Source organism: Arvicanthis niloticus, chromosome 24 (assembly GCF_011762505.2).
Source record: "Arvicanthis niloticus isolate mArvNil1 chromosome 24, mArvNil1.pat.X, whole genome shotgun sequence".
Taxonomy (NCBI): Eukaryota; Metazoa; Chordata; class Mammalia; order Rodentia; family Muridae; genus Arvicanthis; species Arvicanthis niloticus.
Window position 1 is genome coordinate 42,046,926 of NC_133432.1, and position 25,467 is coordinate 42,072,392.

The window sequence follows — 25,467 nt, forward strand, 5'->3', positions numbered from 1 at the left end:
GCAATGAAATTAATTTTATGGTGGAGGGGGGTCACCACAACATGAGGAACTGTATGTAAGGGTCACAGCATTTGGGAGGTTGAGAACCTGTGCTGTAGACATCTCTGGATGTACTGGGGGGTGGAGGCGAGTAGATCAACGCTACTACCCCCACCCCAGCTTCTTCAGTTTGGAGCCTGGGTAAGACTCTCTCATTGGCTGTCTTCTGTTTTCAGCAGTGAAGAGCCATGCGGCCTTTATCTCAAGGCTTTTGTGGCTTGAAGGATGAATCATCAAATTTTGAGCCAAATGATCCTACAGAATGGGTGGGGCAATTTAATGAATGAAAGGCTGAGGCTAAACTAACCTGGACCAGTGGGAGCTCTCGGAGACTGAGCCACCAACCAAAGAGCATGCATGGCCTGGACCAAGGCCCCCAGCACCAGGGCTGCCTTGTCAGGCTGCAGTGGGAGAGGATGCATCTAACCCTGCAGAGACTTGATGTGCTAGGGTGGGGGATACCCAGGGGAGGGCCCACCCTCTCAGAGGAGAAAAGGAGGGGCCATGGGGGAGGGACTATGGGAGGAAAGATTGGGAGGGACAGCATTTGGGATGAAAATAAATAAATGAATAAATAAATAAATAAATAAAAATACAGAAAGGCTGATGCTAGGGCATACATCTAACCATTTTTTGTTGACCATGTTTCCTTTTGAGATTTTAAATTTTAACCTCACCCACCCACCTATCTACCCATCCAAATACACTTTTGTAGAGCCTCAGGCAGCATTCTCTAGGTGGTGTGGTCTCTGAGAGGACTTTTACATTTCAGTTTTACTGCGGCCTGAGGGGAGTGGATAGAAACACGTAGCTGTCCTTGTTTGCTTTCTGTTGCTGTGATGAAACACTAGTCACGAGCAACTTTGGGAGGAAACGGGTCTGTTTCAATTCACTGGTTACAGTCCATCCTTAAGAGAAGCCCAGGCAGGGACTGAAGTGGAAACCAGGAGGACTCTGCTTCCTGGCTTAGTTCCTGGCTTGATTAGCTAGCTTTCTTCTACAGCAGGAACAGGAGAGAAGCAGAACTCCCCACTCCTGGCTAGATAGTACAAGAGAGAGGAAGGGTTTGTATCCCACCGTCTCCTTTAAGAACCTACCTTCAATGGCCCCTTGCATCCCACTGTCTCCTTTAAGGACTTACTCGATGGCCTAACTCCCCCACCCCCCAAACCACTTCTTAAAAGTTCTATAAGTTCCCAATAATAGCCTATAGGATGAGGAATGATCCTTTACCATATGGGCCCCTGGGAAACTATAAGATGGAAACTATAGCATAATGTTTCACGACTAGCAGGCTGAAGGATAGAAGGGATTCTCCTAGGTTTTGTGATCCGGCAGACCCTTTCAGGATGGCCACCTCTGGGCAGGAAGGTCGTAAGAGTCAGTGGTGTGAGGACCAGAGTGAGAGACATGGCAGGACCATTGTACTCACAGACTCAAAGGCAGCTGTGGCCATCTGCACACGATCTAGCCAGGCATCACTTGAGGGGTGGGGGCTGGTTCATCAGCTTTACCTCTAACTGAAGAACTACATAGACAGCTGATGGCTCCTGGGGAAGGGGAGTCAGGTTTCATTCAGGGTGGCTCATCCTAGGTCAGTCACCCTCTAATGGATGGCCCTACACCCAGGAGTATGTGGGAAGCAAAACTTGGGATTGATGGGTTATTTTTAAAAAGGGGGGATGGGGGAGTGGAGGAGCTGGGTCAATATGATCAAAATACTTTGTATGAAGTTCTCAAGAAATTTTTAAAAGAAAAAGAACGGACTCTTGGCATGCCTGTCAGCATAGCCTCAAAATGGCTAACAGTCAGCATAGCTCTGTGTGTGCTCCAGGCTCCAGGCTCCAGGCACTCTTACTGAGTTCCTGTCTCTATTAAACGTAACAATCTGACTCCTTTCTACTTATACTTTGGGTATGAGCTAGCTAATACTTCCAGTGCACAGGTCCCCAGGGTGGGCCAGGTGTCTACTGTTGATAGAACACAGCCTCAGGTGCATGATCCCAGGTCCACAGACCTCCTCACCCCTCAAAGGCCTTCAAGGGTGGCGGTTAAATGCTGCCTGCTTTACTGTGAGATAATGGGTGTTGAATTCATCATGTATTAGGTGTATGGGATTTTCATTATTCTACTTTTAACAAAGGAATTTGCAAGTCTGACAAGTTAGAATGAGTGGATTGGAGCCTTTCTTGGATTAGGGAAAATCGGGCCCAATGAATTTATTCACTATGCATTCCAGGCCACTAATCCCGATAGGTTTGCCTTGGATTAATGGATGGCATGCGTTTTTCATTCTCTTCAATTTTAGCATTAAGTGTTTTACATCCTACAGCAGAAAAATGTGACCAGAGCAATCCCCCCCCCCCCAACAGCTATTTAAAGAGTCCCCTGCTCAACCTCCTCTCTTTTCAGTCTTGGGGATTGGCTGTTTGCATGCCTGGTGGGCACCACCTCACAAGCCCGTAGCCACCTTCCTTAGCTTTTGCATACGTTGCATTTGGATATGACACCAGAGCTCCTTGTGCCATTGGTGGGATCTGAAATCATCTCCTGAGGGCTCTTAAATCCTGAGACGTGGAGTGTTTGCACGTTGACTCAGTACGGTCCTGTTTATATGCAGATAGTGTTAGCATATCGCAATATGCCATTTAAAAAAAAATCATGAGGCCGGAGAGATGGCCCAGCGGTCACATGCACAGGCTGCCCTGGCAGAGAAAGGAGAGTGACTCCCAAACCTTCATGCCACCCTGTAGTTTGCCTCGTCAGTGCCCACCTGTAGACTCCATCAGCGATGGCATCCTGCTTGCTGTAGCAGGTCTAAGTGAAATCATTCCTTTCCCTGTCAGCCCCGGTTTGAGGCTCTGGTGTGCAAACACAGCTGTGTGACAAACCCTTTCTTCTCTGCCTTGCAGGAGTGTGAAGCTGCTGGAGACTCTGCTGGGCTGTGTTGGCTCCCAGGTGCCAATCCTCAGTGAGAAGGTCCACGAATCTTACTGCAGGTACTGTATGCCCCGTTGAAACCCCAGAACAGATACATTCTTGCACTAGAGTGTATCATTCATTTCAACCTGAGAACCTTAGCCCTCCGTGCTGTCTGTGGACGTGGGACCTTGGGCCTGGCCTGTGCTGGGTAAGCAAGCACTCTATCTAAAGCCAAACCTTGCCCTCTTTTTAAAATCTTCAACATTTGTTCCTTTTTAGACTTGATAGTTCTGAACAGAACGTGAGATGGGGGGTGTGGGAGGGGAGAGGTCAAGGCTGGCCAGTGAGACTGTCTTAAAAAAAAAAAATATATATATATATATATATATATATATATATGATTTTTATGTTGGGGTTCTGCATAGGAAAAGGTGTCACTGAGAATATACTTTAAAAATCTAATGCTTTAGCTGAGTGTGGTGGTGCACTTGGGAGACAGAGGCAGGCAGTTTATGTAGTGGGGCCAGTCTGGTCTATGTAGTGGGGCTAGCCTGGTCTATATAGCAAGGCCAGCCTGGTCTATGTATTGAGTCTAGCCTGGTCTACATAGTGAATTCCAGGACAGCCTGGGCTACATACTGAGATCCTGTCCCCCCCCCCCAAAAAAAAATTTATAAAATAAACACATTAGTTGATAAAGTAAAATATAAATACTTGTGGAGAAATCACTGCTCTAGCTGTGTCTATGAAGTTACAAAGGGTCACTGGCTGTGGAAAGTTCATTGTTATTCTTGGTGTGTTATCATCAGAAAATGTTGAAGGGTAAAGCTTTCAGTATGGATAGTGGGCACACAGGGGATGAGGAGGGTGTGTGTGTGTGTGTGTGTGTGTGTGTGTGTGTGTACAGTGAACCTCACACATTCTTACAGTCATTTACGGCTGTTCACAGCCTTCATTCTGTCTTTGCTATATTAAGAATGCTGACATAATCGGGTTCAGTAGACCACATGAGTCCCTAATCAGAGGCCTTTGTGGGAGACACAGCCTGGGACCTATGTCACATGTGAGCAACTATGCAAGCGGCCTTTCAGCGAGGATTAAGAAGGAAGAAGGGGCTCTGCAGGGAGAGTCAGGCTACAAGCAGTACCTGGTGATGAAATCCATGTTGTGGCCTCCAATTTAATAATGTCAGGGGACAGGGACAGAGGTGCAGAATTGCCAGACGTTCCTTCCCAGAGCCTAGTGCAATTAGATGAGGAGATGGGGAGGGTGTTCTGCCTGGGCCTGAGCCTGGGCAACCCTGGGCTCATTCAGGTACCTATGTAGTCAAATGAGAAGCGCTCATTCCGTGAGCTTGATCTTCAAGCACCAGTCAGTGTTTCTGCGTCCCTAACAGGCCAGTGGAGGACGGCCTCCTCATTACCTAACAGGAGGGTGTTGACAGCCAGAGGAGCTTGAATCCAGCTTCAGTGCTTTGGGCTTGGAAAAGGCTGTGCCAAAGTATAGGGACATCGTTGTTTAGTCCCCAAGCCCAGGTCCTGAGCCACAGCTCCACTGGGATTTCACAGCTAGAACTAACAGGCCAGCTTACCACCATCCTTTCTCGGGAAAAGAGATACAGGCGCGGTGATACTGTCTGTGGCAAGTCGCCAGGAGGCCTTCCTGTCTTGGCCAGCCGTGTGTATGCCTCTAACTTCATCATATCCAGTCTTCTGCACTGAGGATGGTGGACTTCATATAGTCTGATTGTTGTACCCCTCAGACGTGGTGGCTGAGGGTGAGACATAAGCCTTGCTGGGTCCCTGGGAGGAGCCTAGCAGAATGGCCCGTAAGCTAATACTGATTCTTCTCTACCTGCAGGGGAGGGTTTGTGGTATACAGCAGGTACTCAATAAGTATTTGCTGTGCAGGTGGTTGGATCTGAACGGTAACTTGCTGTGTTCTCCCCACGAGCACTACGAGGCTGGGTCGGTGAGTGGCTCATCTTTTGTGGGTTCTGAAGTCCTACAATGATGATGGCCCATCGTGGAGACCTTTTTGGGAGACAGGGCCTTATTAAATAGTCCTGGATGGTCTTCAGCTCCATCTGTGTGTAGAGCAGGCTGGCCCCAGACTGAAAGAGATCGACTCAACTCTGCCTCTCAAGTGTTGGGATTAAAGTTTTTGCCATAATACTTGGCCAGGGACATATTTTTGATGTTACTATAGGTAGTGTTTTGTTTTGCTTTTTAGATTTCTGTTTTTATTTGATTTTTGCCAGTGTCACATATATATTTGTAATGTATTGTGACCCGTTTTCTCGTGGTGTAGGACTGGGCGGAGCTGCTGGCCAGGAAGGATGAGGCAACTCAGCCTCGAGATCTGAGGCTTGTTGTCGAGGGGCTACAAACAAGATACAACCTTGGATGGTTGACTCCCCGTGGGAGTGACCCCCCACCCCATCACCTTGCTTATTCTCTGGGTTCCAAGGATGCTTCAAGCCATCCAAGTGGGTGTGGTGGAAAAACCTCTGCCTGTGCTGGGGTGGCTTCAGTTACTCTTTGGAACTGAATTATCTTGTTTGGTTGTATAGAAAAGTGTGTTCTGGACTCCTGAAGGACTTACTCTTTGCTGTAGCGAGCAAAGGGACCTTGAAATAGTCTGTCAGGTGACAGTGGGGGCTGGGGGAGAGGAACTATAGTGGGTCTTGCTTAAGACACAAGTTGAAATGTCTGGATTCAGCTTCTGGGCGTTCTTTAAAAGGCTGGGAGTGTGGCTCAGCAGGGAGCACATTCTATCCATCCCCAGCACCGCACGGGACCTATGACCTTCTTCTCAGATGTAGAACAGACTGTCAGAAGGAAGGAAGCAGGTTCAGCTATTTGGGTCTAAAGCATTTGAGGCAGTGGGTCAAGTTCAGATCCTGGGTGATGCGTGGCTACACTATCACATTAGAACTGTTAAAGCAAGCAGTCGACTCAGCCACTGACCTGTGATAAAATTCTCCGCTTGTGGCCACGGCGCTCTCCCACGGGGCAGTTAGCGTCATTCCTTTAGAATTACTCCAGCATTCTGGGTGGCTTTCCCCACCTCCACCTGTCCTCTGGGCCGGTTGCGTCTTTGATCGCTCTGATAAACATTCCCATCTCTGAAGACCTTTGTGTAACTGGACATTTTCTTTCTGCTCTCTATTCAAGGCTCTTCCGTTCCTGCCTCCCTGGGTGTCTACCTATTTATATGCACATTACACAGGAGGAAACCTTGGTGCAGGGACAAATATGGCTACTTGTTTTTTTATAGATGGGGAGTGGGGGTGGGGGTGGGGTGGGGGCAGGTTTGGTCTGAATGAGTGTTTCAGATTATAAACACTTTCCTTCTGGATTGAGCATCTGAGATTTTGGCCACCAGAGAATTGTGACTTGGAATAGGCCAGGAAGACAGACCACAAAATGTGGCATTTCCTGTATAGGGATTACTTGTACATGACCTCTTCTGCCTAGATAATACCCATGGCAACCAGGGGTGTGGGTTCTGTGTGCCTGAGGGCTCTTTGAGAAGACAGAATGGACTGCAGGTAAATACAACCGGTTCTGACATTTGTTGACGCAAAGGTACTTCCGACAATCAGATTAAATTACTGTATAAGAAAATGCCAAAACTGGAGACTTTCTTGGCCAGGCAAGACCCCTCAAGATGTGGTTCTGCCCTCCTGCTTCTCTTTGACCTCTGACCAGCAGCATGGTTTCAGGTGTCTGTTGTCCTGTGTGCCAACCGCAGCTGCAGGTGTGTGCTGTTTCTCTCCAGTACCTGCTGGAAAGCACACTTCACCACGTCCCTCATAGTACATGCATGGAAAAATGAGTGTTTGGAAACCCCCTCCCCTTCTCTCCACCTCTCTAGCACAGCACCTGGGCTTCTGAACGCCCTGTGAATTATTCTTTTCTCCCACAGTTAATCTTTAGAATTCATGTTGGCTTTTCCAGCACTGTCTAGAGTGGGGCCTCAGAGAGAAATACCCGAAACCACAGCTGGAGGGAACCGTTCTTTTTTTTTTTTTTTTAACTCTTGGTCATATTTTTATAAAGCCAATAAAATGGTTCTGTACTAATAATTCCATGTTGTTCAACTTGATTCTATTAAAAAAACTATTTCACTCAGCCCATCACAGTGGCTAATAACATTTGAAGCTTGTCCAGGCCCTGGGGTGTGCCTTGGGGCCTGGTGTAGGGTGCGCAAACATTTCCGGGTCAGTTCTAGGGGAATTTGTTTCTTTTTGCCTCTAATTTTGGAAATTTCCAGACCTGCGCAGAGACAGAAAAAAGCATAACAAAATCCCATGGACCTAATTACCACCATTTCCTATGTAGACAGGAGATAGGCTGACCTTTCGAGGGAGCCTCTTATCTTCTCTATGCCCCTGTCCTGTTTGTTGATTTCATTAGAGATATTTTTCTCCCTCTCACTCAAAGGCATTGTGTGCTTGATCAATATAGGTGGGAAGACAGTAAAAATTCAGGAAATAAAAGAGCCCTCTAATCCTCTAAGAGAGAAAGCAGCGGTCTCTATCACCCTGCCCTGAAAATTCTTTGTATACTGGTTTTTTTGGTACTTTTACAGATATAATATTTCCATCATCATATTTAATCTCTCTGACTTGTCTAGAGTTCCCTCAACATACATTTCCCAAGCCCCTGCTGTCTGTATGATTTCTAGAACATTCCTCCCACAGCCCTGGGCAGTTCATGCAACTGAAATGGTCCACTTTTACCTCTACCCTCCAGTTTCCTACACTTCAAAGCCAGCAGCAGGGTGGGGGGCGGGGGAGTTGTGCACACACACAATTAAGTTTTGCATTCAGAAAGCAGTTGTCATTAAATGTGTTCGTCTAGTACTTGTAGATGTCAGATGGAATGACAAAGTCAAGAGTTGTCCAGCAGCAGGAGGCATGTTTGGACAGTGTTGTCCAGCAAGCCAGGAATGAGAGCAAACCTGCACATGATTGCCTTGGCTGCTTGGGATTCTTAGGCTGGTGGAGCGAGAGGTCCAGGTCAGTCAGGGTACATGGCCTGACTCTGTTACAGGACAGTTAGGTGGCTGGAGGTGTGACTATCCTGCTTGAGGCTGTGGGTTTGATCTTCAGCACACACACACACAAATCCAAATAGTAATATCAAAACAAACAAACAGATAAACAAACAGAAAACCAATCCAAAGTTGCCTCAGTTTAACCCAGTAGGCAGAGAATGCAGCTTTTGATACTAGGTGACTTGAGTTCAGATCCTGGCCCTGTTTCTTTTGAGTTATGTGAGTTGAGCAATCCACCATCAAAACTCCACCCTTCTCTCCTTATAAGAGCTCAGACAGTTGCAACTTTCCCAGCTTTGGGGATGATTAAGGAGACACTGTGCGGGCCTGGCCTGGCTCTGGCGTCTGTCTCCTCTTTTGCCTAGCAGACCCAGCTCACCGAGTTGGTTTTATTTCCTGCCCCAGTTCCCTTGTCTGCCACTCATTTCCATAGCTTCTTTTCTTTGTCTACTTTCAAATCATTGGAGTTCATAGGAATTGTGTGTTGTGGTCACCAAGTGGAGGGCTGAGACATTTCTAGAAGTCTGGAAGGTAAGGTGCGGTCCCTGGCTCGGGCGGATGTTGGTGACCAGCCCAGGTTCATTAAGGGCTCTGTTGACTGGGCAGATGAATGAACTGGGGTTGTGTCAGCTGACTGGCCAACTGGAGGTGAAGTTAGCTTTTGCGTGGAATCCTCTGCCTTATTCTTGGTTCTGGTCCTCTATCAAAGAAGATGTTTCTAGAAGGAGCCAAAGAAGAGTGCTGGTCACCTTTCAGGATACCTCAAGGCCCAGGGAAGTAAAGCACCAGCCTTCCATCTCAGGGGAACAGGAATGAAGCCTATTTTATGGACAGTTCTTCTCCTTGGGTCCGGACCCCAGTTAACCCTGCTCCATTGGAACTGTCCCTGGAAAACTTGGGAGCCTCCTGTACCCTGTTCTTGTACATATCTTTGAAAGGTGTCTTGGTGTCCCCTGAGAGGATTCCTTGTCCTGGTTGATACTTTTCCACACCCAGGATGGGTAGTCTTTGATTCGGGTAAGCAACTTTGAAAAAAGCGTGTGTGTATGATGACGTAGACGAAATCCGTGGAGTCTATGGCAAAGCAGGTTCAAACCGCAGTGCGGACTTGGTGGCTTGCTTTGTAATTAAGATTTAAAAGGAAACGAAGGGGGTGAGGTGGAGGAGAAGGATCAGTAAGTGATTATCCCCAGTTGGCTTTGATCCTGTCTCCCAAAGCTGTATCCCACTGGGGTCTCACAAGACCTGCACTGGGGGGGACAAGGTAGCGCACGTCCACACACGTGTGCCAGTGCCTGTGTGGCCAGAAGAGAGCATTGGATCTTCACGGGCAGGCTTAGTGCTTCCGTGAGTCTATTACAGCCGACATTCATCCCAGGTTTATTTGTTTGAGCCTCTGCAAGGTATAATGTAGGGTCTAGACACTGCTCAGTCATGTTGGAACCATGATAAACTCACCGTTCTAAACTGCTTCCTGGATAGCTGAGGACTGAAGCTCTGTTGGTGCCTTCTCCCCTCCATCTCCCATCGGGACTTTGGATTACGGCTTGTGGGTGTGAAGTGTCTTCAAAGGACCAGGTGTTGAAGGTTTATCCCTAGCTGGTAGGTCTCATCACTAATCACAAAGCCTCTACTTATTCAATGGATCAGTTAACTAATAATGTATCGTAATTCAGTGGCCTTCTTGGCTGGCAGTAGGGTCTACTTGGGGGAAGCATGAGACTAGGGGGCATGCTCTTGGCTATATCTTTGCCTAGGCCCTGCCTTTTATCTCACTGGCCATAAGATGAACCCTTTTTCTCTGGCACATGAGCAAAAGACTGAGAGTCTGTCTCGGGCCTCCAGGCAGCTGAAGCCAGCCGACCATGAACCTCTGAGCCCAAAGAAAACTTTCATTTCCAGTTGTTTCTCCTGGGTATTTTGCCACTTGTGGATCCCCTATGGGTTTGGAAGTTGTCCCTAGTCATGCCAGGCCCTCACCTCTGAAGCTTCCTTCCTGTAGCTCTCCCATATGCTGCGTTTTTTTGTCTCAGGATAGATCTTCTGTCTCTGGGAGTTCTGCCTTTGGCCCCTGTTGGATCAGAAGGAAGATAATGAGGGTCGTGGGCTTTCTGATTGTGTAAAAGGGGGTTGAGGTTAAAGTCACCAAGACCTGGACACCTGGTGGGTTCTACAGTTTGACTGTCACACTGGCCCTGGGCCTTCCTGTGATAGGCTTGAGAGATCCATGCTGGACATTCTGTGGGTGTTAGAGAGGGCACTGTGTCTTAGAGCCAAGGTTCCATCATGAAGTAAAGGGTCTGGATGAGCATCTCTGAGCCTGTGTTGTGGGTGACATGGCATGTCCTTGGTTCTTCAGGAAAACTGTGACTCGTAAGGCACAGTTCAGCCACCCTGTGGACCCAACTCTCCTGTCTTGAGACCTCTTACCCTGGTGGTAGTTCTTGGAGTCATTATGTATTTTTGAAAGATTTATTATTTATTTGAATGAATGTATATTCCTGAGTATGTGTATGCATGTGTGCTCATGGCAGCCAGAGGATGTTATCAGATCCTCTGGAGCTGGAGTTGCAGATGGTTTTGAAGTGTCATATGGGTGCTGAGAACCGAACCCTAGTCCTGGAAAAGCAGCCAGTGCTCGTATCTGCTGAGCCATCTCTCTAGCCCCTGTGTGGTTATTTTTAATGGCTAAATTATTTTGTCTAATATTATTATAAATTATTCATAGTTCTTATTAGATGGGGGGAGGGGGACTCTTTCTTCTGTCTCTTTTACTTAGTGACATCCAGAATGAAGTGACATTTCATTCAGTATTTGAGACAGCTTCTTGTATTGGACACCAAGTGCTTTCTGTATGCTATGGACTGGGTTTTTGTGAATGGAGGTTCTGAGTTACATATTACATTGCTGAGGCTTCTCCCCAGATGAGTGGTGTGTCCAGGTCCTTGATCCCTTATGCTTCGTTTCCTTGGGAACACGTCCATTGAGACCGGAAGTGGATCCACTAGGTCAGTTCTTTGGTTGCCTTGGCCATGGCCGTGGTGACTCTTCTACCTTCTTTCTTTGCTACCCACTGTGTCACCTTGATCACTGCTGACTGGACCTTGTTCCGTTCTGGCCTGGTGCTCCTTGCAGAACTCCATGGCTTCACCTACGCTAACTGCCTCCACCCTCAGTTGTATACTGGTCCCGTCTCTACCCTGATTTGATTCTCTCTTAATTTAAGTTCTTACACCTGGCTGTCTAACATCTGCAGGGGAAGCAGAAGTGGCTCCTGCTTTGAAATCACTCCCCACCCCCCAGCTCTTCCCCCCCCCCCCCATTAATGTCTTCAAGTCTCCTGCTCCACAACAGCAAGTATCCTAGAATGTTCTTTTTGGGACCTCTGCTGGCCGGGCCCTGCACTGTGGGCACACTGCCCTTCCTTAAGAAAGCTCCATGTACCCCCCCCCAAGGTTTGTTTGTTTGTTTGTTTGTTTTGAGACAGGGTAGCCCTGGCTGTCCTGGAACTCACTCAGGCTGGTCTTAAACTCACAAAAGATCCTCCTGCCTCTGCCTCTCAAAGTGCTGGGATTAAAGGCATGTGCCACCACACCTGGCCATTTCTTTCTTTCTTTTTGGTTTTTCGAGACAGGGTTTCTCTGTGTAGTCCTGGCTGTCCTGAAACTCACTCTGTAGACCAGGCTGGCCTCGAACTCAGAAATCCGCCTGCCTCTGCCTCCCAAGTGCTGGGATTAAAGGCATGCGCCACCACCACCCAGTCGCCATTTCTATTATTTAAAGATATATTATTATTGCTTTTAATTGTGTATAACACACACACACACACACACACACACACACACACACTGCCCATGGAGACCAGAGGTTTCAAGTCTCCCACGTGTGGAGTTATAGGGATTTGTGAGCAGCTTAACGTGAATAATGGGAATTGAACTTGGGTCCTCTGCACAAGCAGTGCGCAGTCTTAACCCCGGAGCCTTCTATTTGACTGCTGTTTTTGTATGATGATAGCCTGTGATACAATTTGGAATTAGAATTTCTGTGAGAAAGGAACAGATCGCTATTGAAAGGCAAGCAGTCTATAAAAAAATCAGTGAGTATGGATGTTACCACGGAGCTGTGACTCTCTGCTTTGAAGAGTCTTATCAATACCTTATCAATACAGATCAATGGGGACTGTGTATGTAATCATCCTTCCCCTCAGGAAACACAGAACCTAGTCCCCAGATCCTGTTTTCCACACCTGGTGGCTTCCGTCTCAGGAAGTTGGCCTCCATTTCCTTCTGGGATGGGTAGATTCGTCGGTACAGGGAAGCCTCATCTTTTGTACAGCTGCTGGGTGAGAATCCCATTTGGAGTCCTGGTCTGAGTGGAAGAGGTGGCCCTCTTTAAAATACCTCTGCAGTGATGTAAGGGGCATTTTTCTTAAAATAAACCCTGGGTGTAGTGAATTAATGTCACACATTCCTTCTCACCCCACGAAGTGGAAATGGACACCAACTGAGACATGTGACCCCAACGGGAGCTCTCAGCACCTGGCAGCAGTTTTATTCCAGCACCCTTGGTCCCAGCTGTGCCTCCTTTCACTTCCCTGTCACCCAGGGCTTCGCCAATGAGAGAGAGCCTCTTTTTGTGCCTGTGTTTGGGGGACTGTGAGCTTCAGCCCCGTGGCTACACTGTCTTAACCTCTTCATGTGATGTCTGCAAACCAGTACTTCATGATCTTCAGTCTGAAGGGGACGTTGAAGCCCCTTCAATATCTGTGAGTTGGTTCTTGGAGTGGGTATTATTCATTGGCGTCCTGTCTGTGTTGGTGGTGACACAGGTATGTCTGTGCCTACATATTCTGCACCCAGGCATGACTAAGAGAGCCATATTGTCCTAGCCTGTGGTCTCTGAGTTCACTTTCTGTCTTACAGAGGTTCAGAAATCTATTCCTTGGGTGTGGCTCTCAAGAGTGTGAGCGTGTAGATAGAGAAGTTACTGTACTCTTTAAAGCATGCTGGGCTGGACTGATCGACCTGTGTACTAGGCAAGCACTCAGGTTCTGCATCCCATTCTCAGACCTGCAACTTCTTTTTATAAAAAGAACTTTCTGTAGCACAGCCCTCTGTGCTGGTTTATCAAAGCTAAACTTTCCCTGTCAAAACATCTTAAAGTACCTGTTTACTAGTTGTTTTGGTCCATGTATCCAGCAGGAGTAGGCCTGTGCACTTCCTGCTTCTCCTGGCCACCCAGAACTTTGTCCTAATGTGCAGGAAGCTCTCTGGTTCCCAGGTGCACTGCCTGTTTTGCACAAACAGTCCAACATCTGTGCCTGACTTGGGTACTTCCAAAAATAGTCCCTCCCTTGTACAGTGTAAGATACTGGAAAGACGTTACACCGTCTTCCTCGGATCTTCAAACTCCAGAGTTCTGGGACTTCCCCTCTTAGTGACAGGTCTGTGTTTCTCATTTCCTTGAGATTCCCCTCTACCCCCCCCCCCCAGCTAGGTGTCAGGGGGTGACACTTCCTTCCCACCTGCAGGGCTGTCAGGATCCAGATGAGGAGAAGAGCAGAGCTTTGCGACACTGTTTGACCATGGCTATGAGTTCCTAGCCCTCATCTGTGTGGAATAACGGGGATTCCCAGGTCTCATTGAACATTTTTTTCAAATCTTGATAATACTGTTTTCTATAGGGCCGGCAGATAAAACACAGGAAGAAAGGTCCACAGTTCCTTAGTGACCCAGAGCCTGCAGTGAAGGAAGGCCCCCAGGGAGGGGTGGGGACAGAGACAGGCAGATGATACAGTGTTTTAGATAGGTAGACTTTTTCCAGGTATGTGACTGCTTTCCAGACCGGGACTACTTCGTTTATCAGTGACTTCCTTGTTGGTTTGAGTTAGGTTGACCAATCCTAATGGATGATACGGCTGAACACTGAGTGCGTAAAACAAACAAACAAACAAACAAACAAACCCGCAGTAGCCCATAGTCATGCTGGTGGCCTCTGCCTGCCTGCCCTGGATGTTGTTGACCTGAACTCTTCATCTGAGAACAGCTTTATATTTTGAAAAAATGGTGAAGATAGTTCAGAGACCCCTCATAAATCCTGTGCCTGGTTTCTTCTCTTATATGTATTTATTTATTCTAGGGATGGATCTCGTGGTCTAGAGTGGTAGGTAGGGTGGTTCTCAACCTTCCTAATGCTGTGACCCTTTAATACAGTTCCTCGTGTTGCAGTGACCCCCAACCATGAAATTATTTCATTGCTACTTCCCAGCTGCAGTTTTGCTACCGTTCTAAGTCATAATGTAAATATCTGATATGCAGGATGTTTGACATGTGATCTGCAAAGGGGTCGTGACCCACGGGTTGAGAACTGCCGAGCCGGCTCATAGGCTTATGTGTTTTAATAATCATGATACAGTTTGGTTTGCATTTCATTATAATATGGTGTGCTTTAAATTACATCTTGTTTATCCTGCCAAGTCACAGCTGAGGTTAGGAACAGTGTCACTCACTGTGTTCCCAGGTAGCTAGCAATCAGCTATACCCATAAGCGGTTTAGAGCCGAGAACTAACATGGATGTGGAAGCCAGAGACCCTGGCAGGGCAACTATGCATTTCTGTCCTGGAGAGCCCCAAGACTGGGGAACCACAGAATCTGATGGTTTCTGTGGAATTGTAAACTGAAAATACTTTAGCAGTAGATGATTTTTATAAAGGGCCTCATCCCTGTGTTCCAAAATGAGGTTTGTGGGAGAAACATGTGACAGTAACTGAACGGAACCCTCTCTTCTCTTTTCTGACAGATTTGTTCAGCACAATGGGCTGCAAAAACCTGCTCAGCCTGGGCCAGCAGATGCTGCGCCGGAAGGTGGTGGACTGCAGCCGGGAGGAAAGCCGGCTGTCCCGTTGCCTCAACACCTATGACCTGGTAGCGCTTGGGGTGGGCAGCACCTTGGGCGCTGGTGTCTACGTCCTAGCCGGTGCTGTGGCCCGTGAAAATGCTGGCCCTGCCATCGTCATCTCCTTCCTGATTGCCGCTCTTGCCTCGGTGCTGGCCGGCCTGTGCTACGGCGAGTTTGGTGCCCGTGTCCCGAAGACGGGCTCAGCCTACCTCTACAGCTATGTGACCGTGGGGGAGCTCTGGGCCTTCATCACTGGCTGGAACCTGATTCTCTCCTACATCATTGGTAAGTCCTTTCTCTAGTCCTCTCCAGCCTGTAGTCTTTGTCCTCTGACCCATTTGTTAGAGACACTTTGCTCTCTTCTCCCCAAAGACTGATTTAGTTAGTCTATCTTCAGGGCCCATTGCAGCTTGACCACTCTTGCCTCTCACTTTTAACAGGGATTAAGGTGCCCTTGGGAGTCTCCGTCCTGACTTTTCTCATTTTGCATCTGTTCTAGTTTGCTTTCTATTGCCGTGATAAGCACCAAGACTAAAAGCAACTTGTGGAGGAGAGGGTTTATTTCAGCTTACAGGTTCACTCCACCAGGGAGGGAAGCCAGGGCAAGAACCTGGAGGCAGAGACTGAAACAGGGAACATGACAGAACATTTCTTACTGGCTTTCTCTCATGGCTTACTGAGCCTGCTTTCTTGTGCAGCCCAGGACTACCAATGCTGGGATGGCTGGCACCCATAGTCAGCTCAGTCCTCCCACATCAACCATTAATCAAGGAAATGCCCCCACAGAGCTGCCTACCCGCCTTTGTTAAGGTTCCCTCCTCCCAGATGACTCTAACTTGGGTGAAATTGAGAAAAAGCCAGCGTGGCATCTGTGAGAAGGACCAAGCCAGGCCAACTGTGACCATTCTTATTAACTCAATGGATACATGGCTGTTAGGATATTCTAATTTTATGGAGTGGTTTTCATTTCTGTTAATGCGTTCCTACCTTGTCTTAGGGTTTACTGCTGTAAACAGACCCCATGGCCAAGGCAACTCTTATAAGGACAGCATTTAACTGGGGCTGGTTTACAGGTTAAGAGGGTCAGTCCATTATCATCAAGGCAGGAACATGGCAGCATCCAGGCAGGCATGGTGCAGGAGGAGCTGAGAGTTCTACATCTTCATCTGAAGACTGCTAGCAGAATCCTGACTTCCAGGATGCTAGGACGAGGGTCTTAAGGCCACATCCACAGTGACACACCTACTCCAACAATGCCACACCTTCTAATAGTGCCACTCCCTGGGCTAAACATATTCAAACCATCACACACCTTTTATTATAATAAACATGTCACACAATAGACGACACTTTGGGAAACACAGGGAAGCACAAAGGGAGGAGAAACACCCAACCTTATAACTAACAGAAATAGTATTTACCGAATTTTGGGCTAGCCATTTTACTGGAGATGCAAGACATTGTCTGAACAGTTAGGGATGCCCTGTCATTAACAAGGTTGGGTAGAGATGCAGGGGGTTGAGCCCAGGGCTTTGCATATATGTCCTTCCACTAAGCCATACTCACAATCCCTGAGTATATAGATTTTTAATCTTTTTATAACCCAAAATATCATGGCGGCTTCTCCATAGTAATATTGCTATTGACTATCATTGCAGATATAGGTTTATAAATACAGGATTACTGCATGTCCTCCTGCTCTGTTGGGATCATGTCTGTTGTCTTCCTAAAGAATTACTTTGTGTAATTGTAGGTTAGAGCTACACTTTTTTCCCCCCTGAAACCACTTCAGAGGCAGGATTCCTGCCTGTTTTAAAACCTTTGTTCACTCTGGTCCTCCATCCCACCCAGTCTTCTTTCACAGACTTCACTGAACACTGGCATTAGACACAACCACCCATGAAATCTAAGCCCACTCCCCCAAGGAAACATGGACATGGTTCTGTGAGCTGCCTTCAGGGACTTCTGGGTCCCGTCAGCCTTGTGCAAGCATGGAGGATGTCATAGCCACCTCCTCAGGCTAGCAGGCAGGGGCAGAGACTGATGCTCAGGGGTCCAGTAGGAAGGCGGCTTCTCTCTTTTAGCAGCCATGGTGTCTGGGAGTCAGCAGAGCTCGTTCTAATGGTTCTAATGTAAAATTCATAATGATCGTTCTTTCCTGTTCAGCCTGCAGACTTGTGACCACCGATGACTCACACACTGAGGCTTCTCAGTGGGGATGTAGCTTTTGTAAATGGGCTGTTACATTTCCAGTGGGTTTACCTAGGCGTAAAATACAGTGAGCTTGAAGTGTTGTGTTGGCTGCTGTTAGACCAACAAAATAATAGTCTTTCCCGGAGTGCTGCGTGCCTGTGTGAGATGCACGGAATTGCTCTGGAAACCCACATTCAGCCTTCGCTACTGAGGGAGGAGAGTTTCTCAGTTTTAAACATATGTCTATGCTTTGCATTTTTAAAAAGCCGATTCTGAAATGGGAGCAGGGTGGCCTGGGAAGAAAGGCTGGGGTATCCGGCAGGGTGGGGCTTGGAATGTCACTGCAGTAAGCTGGCTTCTTGAAGCATGCAGGGCAGGCAGGCAGGCAAACAGGCCATTTTTCTTCATTAGGCTCATGGTCTTCCTGGACAGAATTTCTAATAGCTGGATGAAAAATGAGGTGAAATGTCTAAGTTGTCGGGAAAACACTTAGCATGAGAGCAAATAATAAAATTGAATCCTTGTGTGGATCTCTCTGACGTTCTGTGGAGAATTCAGACCACGGTCGTGGACAGGGCTGTCTGAAACGAAAGGAAAATGCCAACTGCAAATATTGGATCTCCAGTGTCATTTCCTGACAAACGGCACTGGAGAGGCAGTGGGTGTCTTCAGAACGGAAGGAGAAAGGGAGGGTGAGAGCGGCCAGTACTGCCAGCAGTTGGCAAACAGCCCCGTCTTGTGTTCTGTGTAACTGGGGGATTTAGGATTGGTGCAGGGTCGGTGAGGTGGGGCCTTCACTGCAGACCTGCACTCTGGGGATGCCATGACCTCTGGGTTCAGGTACAAAGTGGCAAGCTGGCTGATCAGGGTTGAGTGGTAGGCCTGGCCCTGAGATGGGATCAGTCCATTTATAAATTACCTTTGAGATGAGTTCTGAAGGTATGGATACCGTTTTTCCTGCTGCCGAGGGTTCATGGGAGAATGGGACTTCCCAAGCAGTGTTTCTGGATCGACCAGTTAATTACCCATCTCAGGAATGCGGTCTGAAGTCAGGTTCCAGACTTGTCATTTGAGTGACTCAAATGAGTAGATCTGACTAAAGGCATCAGAAGGCATCAGTTCATAAGGGCAGTTATTTATTTGTAAGTTTTTTTATTGTGATAACACACAACACATGTGTGTCTGTGTACATTTATGCTCATACACGTATGTTGTATGTTAAGTGCACACATAGATGCTTCCCAAACTTCTCAGAGTTACATACTAATAAATATCTCATAGAACAAAGTATCAAAATGAATGGGGTGGTGCAGGCCTGTGATCTTAGTCCTTGGAAAGCAAAGACAGGAGGATGGCAAGTGTGAGGCCAGGCCAGGCTGTATGCCAAGACCCTGTCCCAGAAATCCACACCTGCTCCCCTCCCCACCAGCACCCTACCCCAACCCTTGAAAATACAAAAGCAATTAAAATATGGGCAGTCCAAAGTGCAGGCGATCTACCACAGCCTCAGACAGAGTCTCCATCATGGTCATGGGCTGGGCGGTCGGTGATGCTCTCCAGTATAGCTACAGAGGATCAAATCGAATATTACTAGACCCTGTAAAGATAAAAAATTCGAAGTGCAATTTCTACTGAATGCATATCATCATGGCTACTAGCACAGAGTTGAAAAAATCTTAAGTTTCAATTTGTGGTCAAGATTTACTCTTCTATACTAGTGTAACACCTCTCTCTCTCTCTCTCTCTCTCCTTTCCTCCCTCCCTCCCTCTCTCTCTCTCTCTCTCTTTCTCTCTCTCTCGGTGGAGAACAAAATGTACTTCTTTCCAGACTCTAGAAGCCCCAGGGAGCCTTTGGCTTCACCCCATACACTGTCAAGCCAGCCCTTCTGTTCATAGAATCTATAGACTGGTTCAGCTGCTACTGCAGGATGACAACACGCTGTCCATGACGCGGCGTGGGTGCTATCACATCCAGGGTGGCGGGGACCGTCCGTTAACTGCCCATCTCTAATTGTCACCATGTGTTTTGTGGCAGGTACTTCAAGCGTGGCAAGAGCCTGGAGTGCGACTTTTGACGAGCTGATAGGCAAACCCATTGGCGAGTTCTCACGTCAACACATGGCTCTGAATGCCCCTGGGGTGCTGGCCCAAACCCCAGACATATTTGCTGTGATTATAATTATCATCTTAACAGGTAAAGCCCCATTTTGACACAAACGCTGTGCTGGGGGCAATGGGTAAAACTCCTGTTGGGAGCTTACATTGCTTCTTACATTTATCTATTTCTTTATTTATTTATTGGAGGTACTAGGGATGGCGCCCAGAGCCTCACCATGCCTGCCTGGCCGGTGCTTTTACTACCAAGCAAACCCCCACCCACTCCCGATTTCTGGTCTCTTTGGTGCCTCCCCCCATTTTTTTTTTTTTTTGGTTTCTTTTATAAATGTATAGACAATTTTATCTTCTCCCTGCCCCAATGGTTGCTTCCAGATCATCCCAGGGTTGGCTGGTGTAATAACTGCTGAGGTCTTTGATGTTTGGTTCAAAGAGAGAGCCTCAGATGTCAGTGTATCTCGTGTTCTTGGAGTGAGGTTTTGTAGTACTGATTGCCCTTTGACCTTTCGACTCAGTGAATGGTCACAGAAGTTTGTCTGCCAAGGCAATTGTGGAGCAGTGAGCATCCCTCTAGGAGAGGAATGAAAGCCTGGGATTTCTTGGGCATCTTGGGTGGTTTTACTTACACGTCACAACCACAGAAACACCCTTTCAATACATACGTAGCAGAGTTTGAAAATTCCAGGTCCTGCAGAACCCAGCCAATGATAGCTTCTCTTTAGCGGCATTGGTCTGCGTCTCTGATTCTCAGGCAGGCATCTTTCTCCACGGAGCATTCACACATGAAACTTCAACACAGGTAGTTCTCATCAAACATTAGAAGTCAGAAAGTCTTGGATGAACCTTGAAAGCCACACACCCCTATTTCTCTGTGTGACTGAAGTCATCCCACCAGGGGCCAGACTTGGCAGTATTTTTGGTCCCGCTAGCAGAAACCTGTATCAGGAAGTAAGTTCATACAACTGTGATTAGGTTTTTATTTTTATAAACACAAACAGAAGGGATACTAAAGTAAACAATACTTTGGAGCATAGTGGCATCTTCCCTTCTGGTTAATCATTCAGTATCTCATAATTTACCTGATATGTGCAGTGTTCTTTTGTTTATAGATGTGTAGAAGCTGCCCACGGGAAGGCCGTATTCTCCAGCTATACTGGTTCTTGGGTGACACTTCTCCCCCTTTCAGGTCCATCATGACTTAGACATATGTTAACCTTCTTTCCGTCACTGTAACAAATGCCTGGATTCCCGTGGTATCAAGAAAAGAGGTTTATTTAGGCTCACAGTATTTGAGGCTTTCTGCCCTGTTACTTTGGGCCTGTGGGCTGGCAGAGCATTGTGATGGGAACATGAGTCTGTGCCAAACTGTTCATTCATGGCTGGAAAGAGAAAGAAAAGAAAGGACCCGGTCCTGGCCTACAATTCCTCTCAAGGGCAGCCCCAGTGACCTATAAAGACCAGAAAGCATTTTGCCTCCCTATAGCACCACCTAGTGGAATAAACCTTTATGACATGAGCGCCACCTCCCACCCTCCCTCCCCGTGTGTATGTGTGTGTGCTCCTATGTGCATTGTGTGACAGAGGCACTTAAATTCCAAACTGTGTGGGAGTCCCCAGACTGGGAGTGGGAGAATGCTTTTTGGGGTTCCCATTCCCTGTCACTTGATCTGATTTCTTTTTTTGTTGTTTTGGGGTTTTTTTTTTTTTGTTTTGTTTTTTAATGTGAGTTTACAAGCTAGAACTGGTCAAACTTAGGTATTCGTTTATACGTACTAAGTTTGCGGATGCACTGTGTGTGCTAGCATTTTCTAGAACACACATAATCGTTACTAACAACATGACAGATATCTCCAAGTAAACCCACACCATTCCCTCACCCCAAACCTCTCATCCTACCATGACACTGAGCCACGTGGTATGTCCTCAGAGAGAATCATCTCTTTTTAACTTTTTTGTAATATCTTTCCCCTTCTTGGTGCGTGGCTTAAGACTCTGTGCATCCTCAACCAAGGGCTTGCTTGCACTTTGTGGAAAACTGGCTGCCTAGAAGTCTGAAACTGACTGGTCTAGAAGTCTGCAGGCCTTCAGTGCACCACGGTGGCACCTTCTGATCCCTAGGAATCCAGGATGTGAGCTCCCCCACTGTGTGTGGTTGCCTTGATCTTTGCTCTAGAGTCATTTCGGCCATGTTCCCTGAGGCTCACAGAGGACTTTGGAAGTCCCATGCCCATTGGTTTCTGTCTCCCCTCCACCTTTTGTCCCCTGCCCCTGAATGAATTAAACTGGTATATGGCAAGCCTTTTACATGACTTTTTATTTGTGCCTTTTCTTAGGACTGTTAACTCTTGGCGTGAAAGAGTCAGCCATGGTCAACAAAATCTTCACCTGTATTAACGTCCTGGTCTTGTGCTTCATCATGGTGTCGGGGTTCGTGAAAGGCTCTATTGAAAACTGGCAGCTCACGGAGAAAGATTTCTTGAATAAATCCAACCCTCTCTGTAGGAATAAGTGAGTTTGTTTTGTGTGTCCCGTTGGCATGTGACAGTTCTCCTCTGCATTTGCTGTTGTCGCTCACAGATAGGTATTGGGTGATACAGTTCATAGGATAACACACAGCTTTAAATATTACATGCCTTTAATTTATTTTGTAAAAGTGTGCACCACCGCGTTCTCCTGCAGCGTCTTCAATGTGTTCTAACTGTTCAGGAAACAAAGGCAAATCATTTCGATGTCATTTTAATCTTCCTGGCCAGATTTTCAGGTGAATATTGGTGTCCCAGGACACACGATCCAAGTTGTCCATGAGTCTATCCTCATTAAGGCTAATGCTTGGATCTCTCTGACAAAGGGACCTTTGTAAGACACCGTGGCTTTTTTATGGTGGGGCTGGCCTCTTTGGAATCCCAGGTGTCTTCCTTTTGTTCTGTCCTGCCTGATGACAACTTTTGTCGACCTCTTATCTGGCTACTGCTGGACTAGGTGTGGGTGCACACCCCAGTTTTTCCAGAGGGGGAAATAGAATAAGGGACAGGGTGACCCCGGGGGGTCTGAAGATTGGCCTGGAACACCCCTGACTTGACCACGCCCCTCTACCTCCAATTCTGACTCGGCCACGCCCCTCTACCACCAACCCTGACTCGGCCACGCCCCTCTACTTCCAACCCTGACTCGACCACGCCCCCTACCGCCAACCATGACTTGGCCACGCCCCTCTACCTCCATCTTCATTCCTTTTAGAGTCCCGTGAGTAGCCACAAGGGAAGTGGAGAAGAGTTGTCCTATGCTAGGGATCTGGGCAAACCACATTTGTCATTGGCGACAGATGCCGAGCCTGTCCTGTCACTACAATGGAAATGGGAAAATATTGAACTAGATACACAAAACTTCACAAATACTGCTATCCTAGACTTATAAGTTCAAAGAAAAGTATCATTTCCTTTCCTAAATTCTACTGTGGAGCAGTGAGGACATTCACTGGCTCGTTCTCAAATGTTTTGGAGTTAGTTATGTTTATGCCAAATGTATTAGTTCTCATGAATTTAAGGTGGAGCCAACTCTAAGTACGTTTGGAAGTTCTACAGTAGGCTTTGGAAACTCGAGAGAACGAGTTTCATTGGTTGCTATTTACAGGCAGGAGTGAGACACAGAGGTCCCTCTTGTTTCCTGGTGGTCAGCTGAGACTTAATTTTGTTACTGCAGATTGCCAGGGCCAACAACAGTAATTCCCCTGTCTTCCCCCATTGGCCGCCTTAAGGGATGGTTTGCACAGCACTGGTCTCCTAGACAAGGTGACATTTGTTGCCCAGGTGGGGCCTTAAAGTCCGTCTGAAGACCGGAGACACTTCTGCTGGGCCACAGGGGAATCTGCCACTTTAAGAGCAAAGTTCTGCCGGCCTGGAGCCTAGCTGGCTCTTTCATTTTCGAAAGTCTATAAAGGGCCTTATTTGATTTATTCATCCCCCCCTTTCCCACCTACAGATTTCTACTTTTCCCCATAGCCCTGTGTATGTATGTATGAAGTTGCTTGTTCCTCAGTGACGAGTCCACACTCTCCTCCCTAACCCCGTCACTCTGGTGATCGTGCTGGGGGATGTTGTCCTGATTACTTCTGTGGCTGTGGTAAAACACTGACTAAAGCAACCCAGGGAGGAAAGGATTTGATTGGTTTATACTTCCAGGTCATAGTTCATCACTGATGGAAGTCAGGAACATGGAGGCCTGACAGCACATGTGGGGGTGGGGGTGGGTCTGAGGAGAAGCGTGGCAGGGTCTCTGTGGACTGTTGAACCTTGCTCTTGGATTTTGCACCCGTTCCATCTGTTGGAGAAGGCTGTGTGAGCCCCCTGTGGGATCAAAGCCACCCAAGCTTCTGTTTCTGGCCATTTATCTGTGCGTGACTAGCTCTTTACTCTCTTCTGGGCGTCCAGTCTTCACCCTCATTTAGTAACTGGACTTTGCTCGTCTTCGTAAGCACAGGTTCTCGCTCCCGCCTGATGCTTCTTCAAAGCAAACCTTCAAGTGTCGACACCCACACTTTTGCCTGCGGCCATATCCCTCTCATATCTATGGGTGCTTAAGGGCTGTGAGCAGTCTGCTTCTGTAATACCTTAACTTGTTTACAAATACCTGTTTATAGACTCAAGCTCCTGGTACATACATAGCCTGGGGAGGAGGAGACCCTTCCCACCCTGTGTGCTGGGTCCCCTCAGTCTCCGTCCTCTCCCTACCATTCTCTACACAGAAAATGCCTCTGGAAGAGTTAATAGTGAGTGCCATTGGGGCTCCAGGCACTGGAGCAGAGAGGCCTGCCACCCGCTGAGTGTCCTTACTGGAAGACTAGGGACTGTGACCAGAGGGACTGAATTGCTGGTCTTCTCTTCAGAGCGGTGCTAGCCCCCAAAACGGAACTCTGCGGCAGGTGTTCTAATGTTTGCCGTTTTGTTTTTGTTTCTCCTAGCGACACAAACGTGAAACACGGTGAGGGAGGGTTCATGCCCTTTGGATTCTCCGGTGTTCTGTCAGGGGCAGCGACCTGCTTTTATGCCTTCGTGGGCTTTGACTGCATCGCCACCACAGGTCTGTGGGCTTTCGCGCCTGTGGGGGGGACCCTCCTTCTTTGCAACCACTACCAGGAAGGCATTTTTCTCTTGGCACATGCCACTTGCTGCTCTGGTTCTGTGGGAGTAACTGCAGAGATTTGTCACTTCCTGCTGATCTGATCACTTCTCACCTCCCCACATCTCCTAGGAGCAGGGCCTGACAGGAAATTACATCATTAACATTAACCAGGGCTCTGTCGCTAGACTGGGACGATGACAGTGTGGCTGTAGCCTGATTTCATATCTGCACGCGCAGGCCTTTATGATAACAGCGGCTGGGCAGGTTGGATAGGTCAGGCTCCCTTAAGCTTCTCAGCCTTTCTCGGCCAAAGGAAACAAGCCTCTCCCTTAGCTGAACCTTGATAGGAAGGTCGGGAACACCCTCCTGGGCTGTGTTTGTGTGGTGGGTGTTACCAAGGGCCTTGTTCTGTCACGGGGAGGGCAGAGGACCCAGGTTCCTGCTGACTGAACCCTGTGGGGCATGCGCTTTGACATGATTGTGCAGAGGATGTGATGCTGCCCCTCTTTCCCTCATTGACTGACACCCCGCTGCTTCTAGGAGAAGAAGTCAAGAACCCCCAGAAGGCCATTCCTGTGGGCATCGTGGCTTCCCTCCTCATTTGCTTCATAGCTTACTTTGGGGTGTCCGCCGCTCTCACCCTCATGATGCCTTACTTCTGCCTGGACATCGACAGCCCGCTGCCTGGTGCCTTCAAGCATAGGGGCTGGGAAGAAGCTAAGTATGCAGTGGCCGTTGGCTCTCTCTGCGCACTTTCCACCAGGTGAGTACAGCTTCCCGAGCGCTCCCAAGCCCAGCACCCCAACGCCAAGGGTGTGTCTCATTGTGTTTTAGCCCAGCACCTCAACACCAGTGGAATGTTATACAACTGTGTTGTGTTAGAAAAGGTGTTCCCTTCTACCCATGGGGAGCTACACTCTGAGACCTCCACCAGATGCCTGAAGCAACAGACCATTCCAAACAGTATTCCCTTTTACACACACACACACACACACACACACACACTCGTGATACAGTTTAATATATAAAATTTGGCAAAGTAAGATGGATACCGATAGCTAAGGATACAACGGACGCTCTATTATGTACTGACATTTAAAATTTATTTATTTGTTTTA

The 25,467-nt window shown here is 47.7% G+C and overlaps 1 protein-coding gene across 3 annotated transcripts in view; it reads left to right on the plus strand.

The window, feature by feature from the left end:
• Slc7a1 (solute carrier family 7 member 1) overlaps nt 1–25,467 on the plus strand; it is a 75,881-nt gene that overhangs the window by 37,127 nt on the left and 13,287 nt on the right. For 2 of the 3 annotated variants that reach the window (XM_076923901.1, XM_076923900.1), the window contains exons 2-7: nt 2,952–3,038; nt 14,825–15,208; nt 19,152–19,310; nt 21,565–21,739; nt 24,189–24,307; nt 24,890–25,112. In XM_076923901.1, the coding sequence (XP_076780016.1) occupies nt 14,839–15,208; nt 19,152–19,310; nt 21,565–21,739; nt 24,189–24,307; nt 24,890–25,112 (1,046 nt within the window). In that variant the 5' untranslated portion in view covers nt 2,952–3,038; nt 14,825–14,838. The other variant, XM_076923902.1, reaches the window with a different exon arrangement.